The 18,409-nt window shown below is 40.7% G+C and overlaps 1 protein-coding gene across 2 annotated transcripts in view; it reads left to right on the top strand.

Annotated features, from left to right (window-relative positions):
• LOC122556511 (protocadherin Fat 1-like) overlaps nt 1-18,409 on the top strand; it is a 161,416-nt gene that overhangs the window by 49,470 nt on the left and 93,537 nt on the right. The window contains exons 1-3 of one of the 2 annotated variants that reach the window (XM_087995195.1): nt 10,574-10,678; nt 10,907-14,168; nt 16,677-16,991. In XM_087995195.1, coding sequence (XP_087851321.1) covers nt 10,937-14,168; nt 16,677-16,991 — 3,547 coding nt within the window. In that variant the 5' untranslated portion in view covers nt 10,574-10,678; nt 10,907-10,936. Of the gene's footprint in view, nt 1-10,573; nt 10,679-10,906; nt 14,169-16,676; nt 16,992-18,409 lie in introns of those variants that run through there. The other variant, XM_043703233.2, reaches the window with a different exon arrangement.

Below are 18,409 nucleotides of genomic sequence, written 5' to 3'. Positions count from 1 at the left end.
GAATTCCTAACACAACAGGTGAAAAACTGCTTCTGAATTTTACCCTTAAATACCCTACCACTAATTTTCAGATTATGCCTCCAGCCTGTGTTGGACCTGCTCCACCAGAGGAAATAGATTTTATATCAAGACATTGAATCCTTTTAATATTTTGAACATTTCAATTACTCAAGTCCTCAATCGTCTACTCAAGAGAATAGCAAGCTTTCATCAGTGTGTACTGATTAGTTAGCCCTTTAGCCCCGAGCTTCCCTGTATTCTCCCCAAGGGCAGCATTTCTTTCCTGAGGAGCTGTGTCTGGAGCTGACCCATGCTCGTAAATTAGCACAAAATGAAAACATCGTGCAATCAATGTGGATGCATTTCTGTGCTTCTGTTTCAAGCCTGACCTATCTACTGCATACAGGTGAAAAAAAAATTGACTTTGTCTAGTGCTTAATATTTGTCTTTGGGAAGTGTACTTACTTTATAATATCGGAAGCATAGCAACCCAGTGGCACACAGCAAGTTCGCATAAACTGTAATGGTTCATAATAACTAGATAATTTTTATTTTCGATACGTTGATTAAGAGATTGATATAGATTGGCCGGTTCAGCAGGGATAACTCCACTGCTGTTCTTCAGATTGGTGCCATATGATTTTTCACATCCACCTAAGCGAGCAGATAGGACCTGTGTTTAACATCTCCTTTGAGCTCAGAACTCCCTCAGTACTGCAGTATATATTTTTGTTCCAGAACCCTGTGACTCAAAGCCTAGAGTGCACTCAACACCAGGATACAAGGTATCATGAGCTAAATGTTTCCAGAATCATTCAGTGAACCAGTATACTGTAAACAGTTTGAACAAAACATGCAGACCTTTCTCAAAAAGAACAGAAAAGAAACGATTATCATTAAAACACCTTAATTTGAATAAATTCTAAGAATCATCAGAAGAGCAGTTTGACTAATTAGCATGATTGGCTTGCGTCTTTGTTCATCAGATTGCAACAGGAAGCTACTATTTATCTGGAGATTTTTTTTCAAATGAGACATTCCTTCCAGAGGCATTTGAATCTTAGAGAGGTCTGGGTTTAACGAGTACCTGCAGACATAAGAAATGAACTGGAAAGTAAGTTAGAGTGGAAAACCTGCAGCAGAAAACTACACAGAGGGTAGGTGGATATTCTAAGAAGTTCTGTGATCAGCTTTCGACTTGTATAAAATGCATTTCATCATGGAACAAAGCAGGCAATGTTGCTGGTTATGTTAAAGTATATTTTAACAACATATGAGATTCAAATAAAATAAGATATTCAGGAGTAACTTTTTTTAATCCAGAGATCTGTTTAAAATGTGGAAATTGCTATCACAAGCAGAGGTTGAGACAATTATAGAATCATTTTAAGGAGAGCTAGATAATCATGAGGGAAAAAAGGAATAGAGTGATATGTTGCATGGATTTTATCTTCATCCCGTCCCCCACTCACCTATTGTACCCCATGCTACTTTCTCCCCACCCCCACCCTCCTCTAACTTATCTCTCCACGCTTCAGGCTCTCTGCCTTTATTCCTGATGAAGGGCTTTTGCCCGAAACGTCGATTTTGCTGCTCCTCGGATGCTGCCTGAACTGCTGTGCTCTTCCAGCACCACTAATCCAAAATCTGGTTTCCAGCATCTGCAGTCATTGTTTTTGCCTCGTTGATTTTAACCCTACTGCGAATCCTCTTGCAAGGATGCCTGATATGTTGCATGATAAGGTGAGATGAAGAGGATCATAGATCTGTTGGGCTGAAAGGATCATTTCTGTGCTTTACATTTTGTAGTTCAATGCAACATGACTAATGTTCAAGGAAATGTACCTAGGAATTTGCAAGTACATATTGGCTTTTTTTTAGAAGTCTAATTGCCCATTTTGAGATTGCATGTTTTCACAAGCACTTGCAATCTCTAAGACATAAATGACCATTCTTTATGCACAGCTATGAGTTTCAACAGGATTTATATCTGCAACAGAATCCAAGTTCCATTCTTATCTGACAGCAGTGTAACGTAGGTGGTGGAACATAGTGCTTAGGAATAGGAATCCCAGTGATTTCTTTGCTTCGAGTTTTGGGGTGGGGTGTGGTAGTATAGTCAATTATGATTGCCTCAGCGACTGCCTTGGGCGGAGATGAACTAAAGCACAGATTGGGAATTACTGTAATTGTGAGATGCCCTCCTTTAACATATTGTTGCACGTGACTGTCTTGCTAGCATAATAATATTTTAAAATTACTTTTGTTTTTGCCAAAATAAAACAAAATCTCACATTAACATGAGTGAGAAGCGGAATAACTGGCTTTGAGTCAATTCTGAGAATATAAATTTGAGCCAGTGGGTTTGTTTTCTTAATGTTTTGGCAGTTGATCACGTATGAAATCATAAAATGGTAAGAGGCTAGAAAGAGGTCATTCAGCTTGCTAATCTGTTCTGATTCTTTCCCCACCTTCTCCTCATACCACGACTCGTTCTTCCTTTCCAATTTTCTCTCAAATGCCTCAGTTGAACCTCCTGCACACTACTTCCAGGCAGTGCATCCTAGATCTTAACCAACAGCTGCGTGAGAAACGTTTTTTCCTCATTTTGCCATTACTTCTTTTGCCAATCATCTTAAATCTATGCCTTCTGGTTCTCAATATTTTCACCAATGGGAATGGTGTTTTTTTATCTACTGTGTCCAAATCTCTGATGATTTTAAATTTCTTAATCAAATCACCTCTCAATTGCTCCAGTTTATCCACAGAGTTGAAGTTTATTATCACTTAAACCATTTCTGCAGAGCTTTTCTGCACCTGTAATGCTTTCACATCCTTCCCAAAGTGTGGTGTCCAGAACTGGGTTCAGTGCTCCAGCTGAAAACAAGTGTTTTGTACATAACTGCTTTGTTTTTATACTTTATGCACCTATTGATAAAGCCCAGGATACTATATGCTTTATTAACTTTGCTCTTGTTTAATATGCTTGCCTTTATTGGTTAGTGCATTGAATATAGAAATTGGGAGATCATGTTGCAGCTGTACAGGATGTTGGTTAGGCCACTGTTGGAATACTGCGTACAATTCTGGTCTCCCATCAATAGGAAGGGTGTTGTGAAACTTGAAAGGGTTCAGAAAAAGATTTACAAGGGTGTTGCCAAGGTTGGAGAGTTTGAGCTATAGGGAGAGGCTGAATTGGCTGGGGCTGTTTTCCCTGGAGCATTGGAGGATGAGGGGTGAGCTTATAGAGGTTTATAAAATCATGAGGGGCATGAATGGAATAGATAGACATTTATAGGATAAATTTTCCCTGGTGTGGGGGAGTCCAGAAGTAGAAGGCAAAGTTTTAAGGTGAGAGAGGAAAGATGTAAAATGGACCTAAGGGGCAATCTTTTCACACAGATGGTAGTGCGTGCATGGAATGAACTGCCAGAGGAAGTGGAGGCTGGTACAATTGCAACATTTAAAAGGTGACTGGATGGGTATATGAATAGGAGGGGATATGGGCTGAGATTAATTTAGGATATCTGGTTGGCACGTACAAGTTGGGCCAAAGGGTCTGCTTCCATACTGTACATCTCTCTGATTCTACTTGGAACTATATAACGATTCCTTCACTGTCACTGGATCAAAACCCTGGAATTCCCCACTTAATAGCACAATTGATATCCATACACTATACAGCCTGCAAGAGGTTTACGAAGGTCGCTCACAATCACCTCCTCAGAGGCAGATAGAGATAAATGCTGGCTCATCAGCAATGCCCAGAAAATATGTGCTGTAAATGTATTATGTATTGTTGAACCTATGAGTTCAAACTTATCAGATATCAGGTTTTTTTGTTATTATTAAGCAAAGTCAACTGGCATTTATCTATTCAAAGTTTGGGAGAAGATTCTATTTCAGGGATATCCAATCTGTTCATGTTTGGGGAAGGGATTACATTTCAGTTTTTTTCAGGTGCTGGCAGGAAAGTTTCGGACAGGAAAGGCAATAAATAGAGTCATAGAGATGTACAGCATGGAAGCAGACCCTTCGGCCCAACTTGTCCATGCCGACCAGATATCTGAACTTAATCTAGTCCCATTTGCCAAGATTTGGCCTGTAAATCTTTCCTATTCATTTACCCATCCAGATCCCTTGTAAATGCTGTAACGTACCAGCCTCCACCACTTCCTCTGGCAGCTCATTCCATACACATACCGCCCTCTGCGTGAAAAGGTTGCCCCTTAGGTCCCTTTTATTTCTTTCCCCTCTCACCCTAAACCTATGCCCTCTAGTTCTGGACTCCACCACCCCAAGAAAAGACTTTGTCTATTTATTCTATCCATGCCCCTCACGATTTTATAGACGTCTATAAGGTCACCCCTCAGCCTCCGACGCACCAGGGACAACAGCTCCAGCCTATTCAACCTCTCCCTAAAGCTCAAATCCTCCAACCCTGGCAACATCCTTGTAAATCTTTTCTGAACCCTTTCAAGTTTCACAACATCTTTCCGATAGGGAGGAAACCAGAATTGCACACAATATTCCAAAAGTGGCCTAACCAATGCCCTGTACAGCCACAACATATCCTCCCAACTCCTATAACTCAATGCTCTGACCAATAAAAGAAAGGATACCAAACACCTTCTTCATTATCCTATCTGCCTGCAACTCTATTTTCAAGAAACTATGGACCTACACTCCAAGGTGTCTTTGTTCAGCAATACTCTGCAGGACCTTACCATTAAGTATATAAGTCCTGCTCTAATATGCTTTTTCAAAATGCAACAACTCACATTTATCTAAATTAAACTCCATTTGCCAGTCCTCAGCCCATTGGCCCATCTGATCAAGATCCCATTGTACTCTGAGGTAATCTTCTTCACTACACCTCCAATTTTGGTGTCATCTACAAATTTACTCACTACACCACCTATGTTCATATTCAAGTCATTTATATAAATGACAAAACAGTAATGGACCCATCACTGATCCTTGTGGCACTCCACTGGTCACAGGCCTCTAGTGTGAAAACCAACCCTCCACCACTTCCCTCTGTCTTCTACCTTCAAGCCAGTTCTGTATCCAAATGGCTAGTTCTCCCTGTATTCCATGAGATCTAACCTTGCTAATCAGTCTCCCATGAGGAACCTTATCGAACGTCTTACTGAAGTCCATATAGATCACATCTACCACTCTGCCCTCGTCAATCTTCTTTGTTACTTTTTCAAAAAACTCAATCAAGTTTGTGAGATGATTTCCCATACACAAAGCCATGATGGCTATCCCTAATCAGTCCATGCCTTTCTAAGTACAGAAGAACCTCAATTATCTGAAGGACACAGACGGGGAGCATCTCATTCAGCTAATTGAATTCCGGAGAATCGATGCCAGATAACATAATTAACCATGCATCAGCACCTTGCAATCTTGTTCGGATCACCCAAAATTCGGTTAATCGAATACCAGACAATTGAGATTCTTCTGTACATGTACATCCTGTCCCTCAGGATTCCCTCCAACAACTTGCCCACCACCGATGTCAGGCTTACTGGTCTATAGTTCCATGGCTTTTCCTTACCACCTTTCTTAAATAGTGGCACCACGTTAGCCAACCTCCAGTCTTCCGGCACCTCACCTGTGACTATCGATGAGACAAATATCTTAGCAAGAGCTAAACAATCACTTCCCTAGCTTCCCACAGAGGTCTAGGGTACACCTGATTAGGTCCTGGGGATTTATCCACTTTTACGCATTTCAAGACATCCAGCACCTCCTCTGTACTGTGGATGTTTTTCCAGATGTCCCTATCAATTTCCCCACATTCTGTATCTTCCATGCCCTTCCCCACCGAAACACTGACAAATGAATTAGAGATTTATCTTCCTATTAATCAAAACAACAAAAAAATGTGCATTTCTAAGCATGTAAGCACAGGTATGTTCCTTCTGCAAAGGTTAGCAAAAGCAAGCCAATAACGTTTCCAGTCTATCCTACTCTCCTCCATCCTCACCTCCATAGGCAGGTACTCACTCACTGCAACCTCTCTACCCGACCTCTTTCCCACAGCATCTTCTGTGACTTAAAATCTTCTTCTTCACCTCGGCAGCACACCGAGGTGGTAGTCCAGTCAATCCCCTCAAGAACTTTGCTTGAAAAATTGGAAGGACATAGGAATTCTTAGCAGCAACAGTAAATTGATGAGTACTTGAAGTCTCTAGTGTCAGTCATTCAATAAGATCGTGGCTGAAATGATTGTGGTCTCAAACCCACTTTCCATTCGGCACCCATAACCCTGACTACATTGTCCATCCAAGGCTTAATTCAGCCTTCAATTAATTCATTAACCCAGCATTCACTGATTCCTGAGAAAGTGAATTTCACAGATTACCAATCCCTAATTACATTAGATTGATATATCAAATAGATTAGAACATAATTTTCAGACAATGCTTAATAATATGGCAACTATCCAAGGTCCTGCTCACCAAATACCCAGGCCCATCCAAACATGAGATTTTTATATGCATTTCTTGAATTCTATATGTACTAAAGACTCAAGTTTATATCAGCATGTGATCCACCAGCCTGTACCCCTGTACTTACATTTGCAGAACTTGAATCGTGACATTTAACACAAAATGTCGTAAAAATGTTAAATTTCTCACCTTTCTGAAATACTGTTGTACAGTGACATTACCATTGATGCTCTTTCCCAGGGAATTCTTTTTTCTCTGTGATCTGGTATATCTATTTCCTACTATTTTTAAACAACCTTCTGCCAGGTTAGGTTTGGTGGTGAGGTGAAGTCTTCACCTGATGAAGGAACAGTGCTGCAAATGCTTGCGATTTCAAATAAACCTGTGGATTATAACTGGGTGTCATGTGATTTCTGGCCATGAAATAATATAACATCTTTCAAAATGTACTACCAGATTTTTAGACCATGTGCAGTTATGAATTGCTTATTATTCCGCTATTTATTTGAGCCACGAGGGAGTATCTGGTATTTCAGAAGTCTCTATGTGCAGTACTCCCTCTTAAGGGAGAATACTCCTTATCAGAAAATGCCAGACTCTCCAGAATGAAGTGCAAATGTGAATTCTTAAACATTACATTTTCTCAATGAACTTATCACATAAAGTGGTTAGCACTGCTGCCTCACAGCGCCAGAGACCCGGGTTCAATTCCCGCCTCAGGCGACTGACTGTGTGGAGTTTGCACGTTCTCCCCGTGTCTGCGTGGGTTTCCTCCGGGTGCTCCGGTTTCCTCCCACAGTCCAAAGATGTGCAGGTCAGGTGAATTGGCCATGCTAAATTGTCCGTAGTGTTAGGTAAGGGGTAAATGTAGGGGTATGGGTGGGTTGTGCTTCGGCGGGTCGGTGAGGACTTGTTGGGCCGAAGGGCCTGTTTCCACACTGTAATGTAATCTAAAAAAAATCTAAAGCAGGTGATTTTAACCTGTGTTGCAAGTTGCAATTCTCACCTGGTCTCACCCTAAAATTCCTATCGCTGTGCAAAATTCAGGACAGCAGCTTAAATATAGAAATTTGAATTTGTTTACTGAAACAGGTAGAAGAAACTCTTAATGGTTGAATATTTCAATGGAAAGCCTGGACCATTTTGCTGGGTGGAACTTATTAATTTATTGATAATTTTAAAATAATTTGATAATTAATAGTGAGTCCAGAGACCGCATCATTACACTACCGTCTCTCCATGTGTGAGTGTCACATAATTGTGAAGGACATCACAGTCAAACTGAAACGTACATTTAGCTACATGAAGAAAAGACTCTCACCTCAAAAGTGCCTCTTCTGGCCTCAAAGTGCTTTATAGCTAATGGATATCTGACATGTAGTTTCTCTCTTTCACCCAGCAACATTGCGACCCGACTGCAATGGACCTCAACAAATGTTGCTGGTAAAAAAAGCAATAAAGCAAAGCTGATTTTTAGCCCTGATAATATTGTACAGCCATACAGGCTGTGACTAGATAAACAGAGGTTGGCCATGGATCATAACTGAAGGGGAGCTAGGTTGCAACTAGTAACCAGGCCCTGTAAGGACCAATGGAGCAAGTGATCGATTCCTCCCTGCAACAATCAAAGGAACTTTCATAAATGAGATTTATTGCAATGGTAAATAATTTTCAGGAATTAATGGCCATCCAATTTCATCTTAAATGATTGGCTAACTTTGTCTTAGGTGTCCTGAGTTTTTTAAAGAGCACTTAGAATAAAATTATTGCATTCCACTTCTGTTCATTCGTGTTCAGATTAGTTTAAGCACAAGGTGTCAGCCTGGTTAAGCTACGGATTTAAGCTACAACACTGGACGAGGTGTACTTGCATTCCAATCAATGCAAGCAAAATGCGATAGTCAAAACTAAGCAACGCAAAATGAATGAATCAGATCTAATCTCCGCAGTCCTGTCATATCTAGCCCTGAATCATGGTGGAGAATTAAACAGGTCAGTGGAGGAGCAAGTTCGACGAATATTCCCATCCTCAATGATAGGGGAGCTCAGTATAGCATTGTAAAAGACCAAGCTGAAACATTTGTAATCTTCTTCAGCCTTTAGTGCTGTGTGGATGAACTATTTCGGCCTCCTCCTGAGGTCACTAGCCTCACTGATGCCACCCTTCAGCCAATTTGTTTCACTCCTTGTTAAATCAAGAAATGACTGAATGCACTGTTACTATTTCAGTAATAGCATTGAAGACTTTTAATTCAGAATTAGTCACTCCCTTAACCAAGCTGTTCCCGTACAATTGCAGCATTAGTAGCCAACAGATAATGTGGAACATTGTCCTGGCATATCCTGGACACAAAAAGCAGAACAATCCAATCCCAATTACTCCCCCATGAATTGATTCTCAATCATCATCAAGGTGATGGAAGGTGTCATCAAAAGTGCTATTAAATGACGTTACTCAAAAATAATGTGCTGACTGATGCTCAATTTGGGTTTTACCCGGGCCGCTGTGTTCCTGACCTCATTACAAGTTTGGTTCAAATGTGGGTAGAAGAGTTGAAATCGAGAAGGGAAGTAAGGCTTAAAATCCTTAACATCAAAACACAGTGTGCATTAAGAAGCTCCAGCCAAACAAGAGTCATTGGAGTAGTGTATAAAACCAGAATTAAATGGCATGCACTCAGACTAACTTATTCACTGCATTTTTCAGGATTTTCTGGTGCCTTGCAGACTGATGACCAAACATCCCATCAGCCTCCTACAGAATTGCAGATCAGGGTCAAACGTTGCAGTTAAGCCCCCTAACCTTCATATTAGGAGGCACCTATTTTTCCATTGTGACGTGTCAGCAGCTGTCAGGGAGTGCTGACAATGGTTTGAGAGACTATTGGGAGGTGTAACAGTGGATTTTGTAATTTAAAACTTTTTAAAATATACTTGCCGCTGTTGGCTTCTCAGGCATGAAACATGCAGGCCCAGTGCTTTGGTTCATTATATTCATGATGCTCAATGTAACTGTTTCTCTAGGTATTGCCACAAGTTCTTTCACAAGTGACCATCATGCAGGATTCCCCACCTCCAGACCAGCAAGCTGCTTATTAAAGAATGTGTATTGTGGTGGCAGCTCTCTGATTACATTATAATGTGGGCCTGGGGCAAACCGCCCATCAGAGTCTGCACTGCCTCTTCTGGACATCCCTTGTTTGGTTATAACTACTGCCCAACCAAAGAATAGAAAGATTCTGCATTTCTAATATTTTTGGAGATTTTACTTTCCAATTGCAGAATTATTTTATAAAATTGTCGTAACACCCTTATCTGCTCAGAAGCTCATCACTAAGTTAGACTCCATGAAATGTGAGCGCCTAATCCTGCATGGGCACTTGTAGCAACAGATTTTGGAAGTATCCCTGACTCTCTTAGACTCTAAAATCTGTAGATTGCAATTGTAAGTATCAGACAGGAAAACCCAGGGCAAACTCAATTCTTAAATGAATTGCTTAAGTACCTTGTTGGTTGGAATGCGAACAGAGATTGTGCATAAAATATTCATGAGTTTGGTTCCAGGGATGAGGAACTTTAGTTATGCAGATAGGTTGGAGGGATGGGACTGCCCTTCTCAAAGGAAAAAGTTGACAGTAAATTTGATAGAGGTATTCAAAATCATGTCGGGTCTTGATAGAGAAATTGTTCTCACTAATGAAAAAGCTTGAGAATCAGAGGACACATTTAAAGTGACTGGGAAAAGAAGTAATGGGGACAGGAGGGAAAAAAAACCTTTTAGGTTATGATCTGGAATATTGTGCTTGTATATGGTAAAGACAGTTCCAATCAGCATTCAACATGGAATTGGATTATTATCTGAAAAGGAGGTATGCGCAGGACCATGAGCAGAAGACAGGTGAGCTGCTTCATGTGAAATGTTTCTTGATAGAGCTGACATCGCCGCGATGGGCCAAATGAGCTTCTGTGCACCATTCCACAGGTTGAATTTTGCTAAAATTATGCTGTCAATTTCCTTGAACTGAAAGGGCATTAACATTGTGATTCCCTGATGCAGATTGCAACTCCACATACACTTGCTGGATTACCTAAGACTGAATAGTGGGAAGCCTTAGTGACATTAGCACACCAAGGTGTACAGATTCAACTAACCATGATGTGGAGGTGCTAGTGCTGGACTGGGGTGGATAAAGTCAGATATCACACGACACCAGGTAATAGTCCAATAGGTTTACTCCAAATCACAAGTTTGTATTTCGAATAAAGTTGTTGGACTATAACCTGGTGTCATGTGACTTCTGACCAGATTTAACTAGTGTTGAAGACATGCTTTAAAATTTAAAATAAGAGTGCAGAGTTTTGTTTGTACGTATACTGGTTCTGTATTGTTAAGATTTTGTGATACCTGTGGGAGCTAATCACTTTCAATGGTCTTCCTGCAGATCAGAAGAAGAAAGTCAATGCGATGAACCATGGCAACCAAATGTTTACCACTTGTCGCACTTTTGGTCATGATTGGCAGTTCAGAAGAGAACCTGGAGAAACCACATACCTCACTTTTCCAATTTACCCACCATGTTTACAATGCAACCATCTATGAAAACTCCTCCCCCAAGACTTATATAGAGAGCAGTGTAAAAATGGGCATTCGGATCACGGAGCTTACTGAGAACATTAAATACAAAATTGTTTCTGGAGACAATCTGAATGTGTTCAAAGCAGAGGAATACGTGGCAGGTGATTTCTGCTTTTTACGCATAAGGACCAGAAGTTCCAACATGGCGGTATTGAACAGAGAAATAAAGGATCATTATCTGCTGACAGTTCAGGCATCTGACAGAACATTCCAACATGATGTGTGGACCAAAGTCATGATTCAGATCTTGGATAAAAATGACTTGCGACCTCTGTTTTCATCCCTGTCATACCGTGTCTCAATAACTGAGGATACTCCACTGAGATCCAGTGTTGCCAGAGTTTCTGCAACAGATGCAGACATCGGAAGCAATGCAGCATTTTATTATGCTTTCAAAGGCAGGACTGACATGTTTGCCATTCATCCCACGAGTGGTGTTGTTATATTGGCAGGAAGCCTGAATTATACAACTCTAAAGCAATATAACTTAGAAATCTGGGCAGTGGACCGCATGATGAAGCTTTCTGGAGGCAATGGAGTTGGCAGTGTGGCAAAACTGACTGTCAGTGTGACGCAGGCTAGCATAAAAGTGCCAGGAATTCTGTCAGTACGTTTCACCCCTCCTAGAACTGACCACAATGCTACATGTGCCATCATCACAACAGAGGAAGGAGTAGATGCCATTGACATTGTGCATGGTGACTCTGGACACCATTTCACCATTGTACCATTTTACCAAGGCAGTAGGGAGTTCAAACTAATATACATCAGAGAGTCAAACTGGGCTAAAAATTCCCTTGGCTATAACTTGTCTCTGCAAGCCAGAGATAAGAGCAACCCGACTAACTATTCACCAATAAAAGTTATTCATGTACCAGCAAAGTGGTCTGAAGCCTTGAAATTTGAACAAGGTCTTTATAAGGTTATATTGCATGAATATGTACCACCAAATAGTCCTGTGATAATGGTAAAAACTCAACCTAAACTTCCAAATCAGACATATTCTTTGGAGCATAATCGTGTCAGCACAAAATTTAGAATAAATCCTCAAACTGGTCTCATTACCACTGCTGCTGCAATGGATTACTTGGAGCAATCACATTTTGAATTGAAAGTGAAGACCAGTATTGGCCAAGGCTCGGCCAATGTTGTTATTGATCTCATCGACAGCAATAATAACGCTCCAGAGTTCAGAGCATCTTCATACCAAGGGAGTATTGATGAAAATGCTCAAGTTGGAACAAGTATTTTAACAGTCAATGCAACTGACAAAGACCAAGGTGAAAATGGCTATGTGACGTACAGCATTGCTAATATAACTCCTGTACCCTTCAGCATTCATCCATTCACAGGAACCATTGTGACATCCGACAAACTGGACTATGAACTCATGCAGCGAGTATACCATTTGCGAGTTTGGGCTTCTGACTGGGGATCGCCATATCGCTATGAAGTCGAAGTCCCTGTTACAATTTACTTGAAGAATCTGAATGACAATGAACCGCTGTTTGAGAAGAACAATTGCCATGGCAACGTTTCAAGGAATCTCACAGTTGGACACCTCATTACCACTGTCTCAGCCATAGATGCAGATGAACTACAAGGGATCAGATACAAGATTTTATCCGGTAATGAACTGGATTTTTTTGATCTCAATCCAATGTCTGGTACACTAACTTTAAAGCACCCCTTTTTTTACACTCCTGCCAATCAAATCATGGCTTTCAATCTTAAAATCACAGCCACAGATGGAGAGAACTATGCTTCCACTATAGATGTCAACCTCACCATTACAGATAGCATCAATATGGTCAGTATGCATTGTAAAGACACTGGAGCAATTAAAAAGCTAGCAGAGACCCTTCTGCTTTCTGTTAAACCACATTCTCAACCTCATGAAGAGGACTCATTCTCTTACATCCACATTGTCAATGCCCACTCTCCACAATTTGATGGTCATTTCCCAAGCTCCATTGACGTAATCGAGAACATTCCAGTAAACTCAACCATCTTGAATATTCATGCCACTGATCCTGACTCTGGTTTCAATGGCAAATTGGTCTATGTAATTTCAGATGGAAATGAAGACAGCTGCTTTGTTGTAGAGATGGAGACTGGTGAGCTGAAAGTTGTGCTACCCTTAGATCATGAAACAACAAAACTTTACACTTTAAACATTACAATTTATGATCTTGGAAAACCTCAGAAATTCTCTTGGAAGCTGTTAACTGTGCATGTGTTGGACGCAAATGACAACAGACCTGTATTCTTGCAGGATATGTACTCAGCAAAAGTACCTGAAAATGTGGAGATTGGAGCATTAATTGCCCAGGTAAAGGCTAAAGACAATGATCTAGGAGAAAATGCAGAAATAAAGTATTCACTGTTGACTGATACCAAAGCATTTTCAATTGACAAAACTTCAGGTATAGTACACATCACTGGCAAATTAGACCGGGAGCAGCAACCAATATATCTTTTGAGAATCGAAGCCCGTGATCAGCCTCAACGAGAGCCCCAACTATTCTCAACTGTTGATCTAACAATAGTGTTAGAAGATGTAAATGATAATCCACCTCAGTTTGTCCCGTCTTCCTACAAAGTGGGAATTCCTGAAGACATTCCAATAGGATCCGTCATAATGTGGCTTGAGGCCTATGATCCAGATCTAGGAGTGGGAGGTGAAGTGTACTATAGCCTAATAACAAACGGAGAAAATGCATTCAGAATTGACAGGCAAGCAGGAGCCATCCGTACTAATAGGCAATTAGATTTTGAAAGTAGAAATTTTTATAAACTAACAGCTCATGCTGTTGATGGTGGAAAGCCCTACTCCCTGAGTTCCACTTGTTATGTGGAAATCGAAGTGACTGATGTCAATGAAAACCTGCATCGGCCACACTTCTCCTCCTTTGTGTTCAAAAGCTCTGTCAGTGAAGGGGTGCCTGTGGGAACCTCAGTGATCACAGTCACTGCTCAGGATGATGATGAAGGGAAAGATGGTGCAATTCGATATTCAATCAAGGGAGGATCCGGTCTTGGAGTCTTCACCATTGATGAAAAGACAGGTAAGACCACAAGCTGAAATTTGGATGCACGTTATATTGTTCTGGTTTCACAAACAAATGTGGACAGTAAGTATTACTGAATGAAAATTTAACCTCGTTAAAGAATTTCATCTAAAATTTAACATCGCTGTACAAAAGAAAGTCAATCCCCCATGACAAGCCAGAATGAAAGGAGGCCATTCAGCCCATTGAATCCATGCTGCTGACCACAGAGAAATCTAGAAAGTCTCATTCTTTTGCTTCAGTTCCATCCATTTCCTTTGAAATAACATCTGTATATGCAACAACCTCCAGGTCATTATCATCACTGCATTCCGGCCCGTGGGAGCATTGCCCTCAAACCATAGGAATAATTGAACAGCAGAAATAACAATCTTAATAAGTACATTTTATGAGAAAATGCGCCATTATCTAGGAATGTAAGAAAGCACCATGATTTAGGAATGTAAGAAATCTGTTAGGTTCCTAATTTAGATATGGATAGAGTTTCATTACTGCCTTTTTTGTGAAGAAATATTTCCGAGAATCTCTCCTGGGAGTCCTAACTCTGACTTTAATGTTATGTTCCTTTCTTTCCTGTCAGAAACGTTTCACACAATCTAGCCTAACAATTCCTTTCAAAACATTATAAAATATTCATCAAATCACTTCTTAACCTTTGCTGTTACAGAGAATAAAATCCTAATTTATGTTATATATCCTTATAATTTTATTCTGAGACTTGGGTAACAATCTGGTGCATTTCTTCGAAGGTGAATATGTATTTCCTTCTGATTTCTCAGAATTGTGATGTCCTCTAGTTATAAAAGTCAACAGTCCATTAGCTTTTTTGACAATATATTTTGTACTTGATTACTACATTCTAGTCATCTGCATGCATAAGAGTCATTGAGCATGGAAACAGACCCTTCAGTCCAACTCAACCATGCCAACCAGATATCCGAAATTAATCGAGTCCCATTTGGCCCATATCCCACTAAACCCGTCCTATTCATATGCCAATCCAGATGCCTTTTAAATGTAATTGTACTAGCCTCCAACACTTCCTCTGGCAGGCCATTCCATACACGCACCACCCTCTGCGTGAAGAAGTTGCCAAAAAGTTAACCCCTAAATCTCTTTGGGCACTTATGGCTGAATTCTTTTCACCATTTAAATCATTCTGGGATCCTTTCTTTTGGTGCACAATACATTACCACAATCTTACCTGCCTTGTCCATCTGACTGTCTTTATTTTTCCACTCACTTCATCCATCAACATCTGTCATCATATATGCATCTTTAGACATGTTATCAAAAATTGGGAAATATAACTCTTTGCTGTATTATTTAGATCAGATTTGATTCCCTACAGTGTAGAACAGGTCCTTCGGCCCAACCAGTCCACACCAACTCTCCTAGGAGAAAGTGAGGACTGCAGATGCTGGAGATCAGAGCTGAAAATGTGTTGCTGGAAAAGCTCAGCAGGTCAGGCAGCATCCAAGGAGCAGGAGAATCGACGTTTCGGGCATGAGCCCTTCTTCAGGAATTCCTGACCTGCTGCGCTTTTCCAGCAACACATTTTCAGCACACAACCCTCCGAAGAGTAACCCACCCAGACCCATTTCCCTCTGACTAATGCACCGAACACTATGGACAATTTAGTACTGCCAATTCACCTGACCTGCACATCTTTGTGACTGTGGGAAGAAACCAAAGCACCCAGAGGAAACCCATACAGACACTGGGAGAATGTGCAAACTCCACATAGACAATCACCCAAGGTTGGAACTGAACCTGGGACCCTGGTGTTGTGAGGTAGCAGTGCTAACCAGTGAGCTTCCGTGCCACCCCACAGTGCTGTGTTTAAATGAACAATAAAGAAATTGATAGCCTCGGCGTAGGATCTTACAGGATTTCGCTAGTTGTTTTATTCCAGTTTGAGTGTACTGTTGTCACTACTCTTGATCTTCAACAATCTTGTAAATACAATGATAATTTTCCTTTGACATTTCTTTGACAAGGTGACGCAAAACTAGTTCTGGCACAAATCTGGAAGAATCTCTGCCAATTCTGTCCCGAGCTGACTTACATGGGCATTCTCTGCAAAACTGAAACCAATTGCTTGTTGGACTTATCAGAGTAGAAATACACTGTTACTGAAAGGGGTATCCTTTCATATGTGTCAATTCTGTAATGCTTATCTATCCACTGCCTTCTTCTATAATAACCAGGGTAGTGAATTTCAGGTAGCACTGTTGGGTTTTTTTTCTTTCCTTAGTGACAAGGGTCATACAGTTTAGTCTCTGGAGCAATATAAAGAGGGTGACAAAATCAGATAAACCAATGTTGAAACCTAAACTCCATGGAAGCCTTACCAAGCTAGATATTTAAAAATGATTGGATATTTGGCTTGTATATTACATAAAACCTGAGTTGAATCTTTAGGTAATAGAAGTTTGTACAAGTGTTAAGTCATAAGATAAAAATGGAAATCAGCCATTAGATATAATTCTCTTTTGATTACAGGAACTATACAGACAGTGGAGCTCCTTGATCGTGAAAGATGTCCCCACTATTGGCTAACAGTTCTTGCGACAGATTTAGGTGCCACTCCCTTGGTAACTTCAACTGAAGTCTTCATCAAAATTTTAGATGTTAACGACAATCCTCCTCAGACCACAGCACCTGTTTACTATGCCTCAATTATTGAAAACTCCCCGAAAAATGTGTCTGTTCTTCGTATTGATGCTGATGATCCTGATTCCAGTTCACGGGATCTGCTGACCTACAGGATCACTAGTGAAAGCCCAAGAGGATTCTTTACTATTGATCCAAACACTGGTATGTTAACACTTTCTGACATTATCACTTTTTAATGCTCAATATTTCATGTGTGTTTTGTTTGCCTATTTAGTTTCTGTCATCTTCCTGTCATGTTATTTAAAATGTATAATCTCTTCATGAATTCCTCATTACCGTGACTCACAAGGCACAGGGGCTTCGAGCATGTTCAAAGTTTTCATAGACAACAGGTTTTGAAACAAAGTATGAAGATGCATAAGAATAGAAGAATTAGTGGCAGGAATAGGATATTAATGCCTTGTGCCTGCTCCACCATACAAGTAGATTGCAGTTGGTTTTCTATCTCAATCTCATGATCCTATGTTATCTTTATATACCATGATGAGCCTAATGCTTAGGTAATCTATGAACTCAGTTTTGAATATTCTTATTTACTGAGTCCTAGTCGACATCTGGGTTAGAGAAGACCATAGGACCATAAGAATGAGGGAGCAGAAATTAGGCCATTCGGCCCATTGAGTCTGCTCTGCTATTCAATCATGGCTGATAAATTTCTCATCGCCGTTTTCCCCATATCTCTTGATCCCCTTTATACTCAAGAACTTACCTATCTCAGTCTTAAATATACGCAATGACCTGGCCTCCAAAGTATTGTGTGGCAATGAATTCCATAGATTCACCACTCTCTGGCTGAAGAAGTTTCTCCTTAACTCCGTTCTAAAGGGTCTTCCCTTTACTCTAAGGCTATGCCTCGGGTTGTAGTCTCTCTTACCAATTGAAACATCTTCCCAACATCCACTCTGTCAAAGCCAATCAGTATTATGTATGTCACGCTAGAATTCCAAATATTTATCACCCTCTTTTTAGATTAGGTTACCTATAGTATGGGAACAGGCCCTTCAGCCCAACAAGTCCACCCCAACCCTCCAAAGACTAACCCATTCCCTATATTTACCCCTGATTAATGTACCTAATACTATGGGCAATTTAGCATGGCCAATTCACCTGACCTGCACATCTTTTGGATTTTGGGAGGAAACCGGAGCACCCGGAGGAAACCCACGCAGACACGGGGAGAATGTGAAATTTGACACAGACAGTCGCCTGAGGTGGGAATTGAATCTGGGTCCCTGGTGCTGTGAGGTAGCAGTGCTAACCACTGAGCCACCTTGCTGCCCATCTGATGGACAATTCCTCCTAATGCCCTAGTACTAGATTGCCAGTCTGAGGAAACATCCTTGCTGCATCTATTCTGCTGAGTCCTGTAAGAATTTTCTATGCTTCAATGATATCACCTCTTCTAAACCCTGAAGTATATCCTCAATCTGTCCTCATAGGGTTTAATCTGGTGAACCTTCATTGCACTCCTTTTATAAGCTGTATATTCTTCTTTGGGCAAGAAAGCCAAACATGTCTACTGTACTCCAGATGCAGTCTCACCAAGGCTTGATGCAAAT

The sequence above is a fragment of the Chiloscyllium plagiosum genome, unplaced genomic scaffold (genome assembly GCF_037043375.1).
Source record: "Chiloscyllium plagiosum isolate Xiang-an unplaced genomic scaffold, Cpla_swu_hap1 HiC_scaffold_16, whole genome shotgun sequence".
Classification (NCBI taxonomy): Eukaryota; Metazoa; Chordata; class Chondrichthyes; order Orectolobiformes; family Hemiscylliidae; genus Chiloscyllium; species Chiloscyllium plagiosum.
The sequence above is the reverse complement of the archived record's forward strand: the minus strand, read 5'-3'. Positions and strand labels throughout refer to the sequence as shown.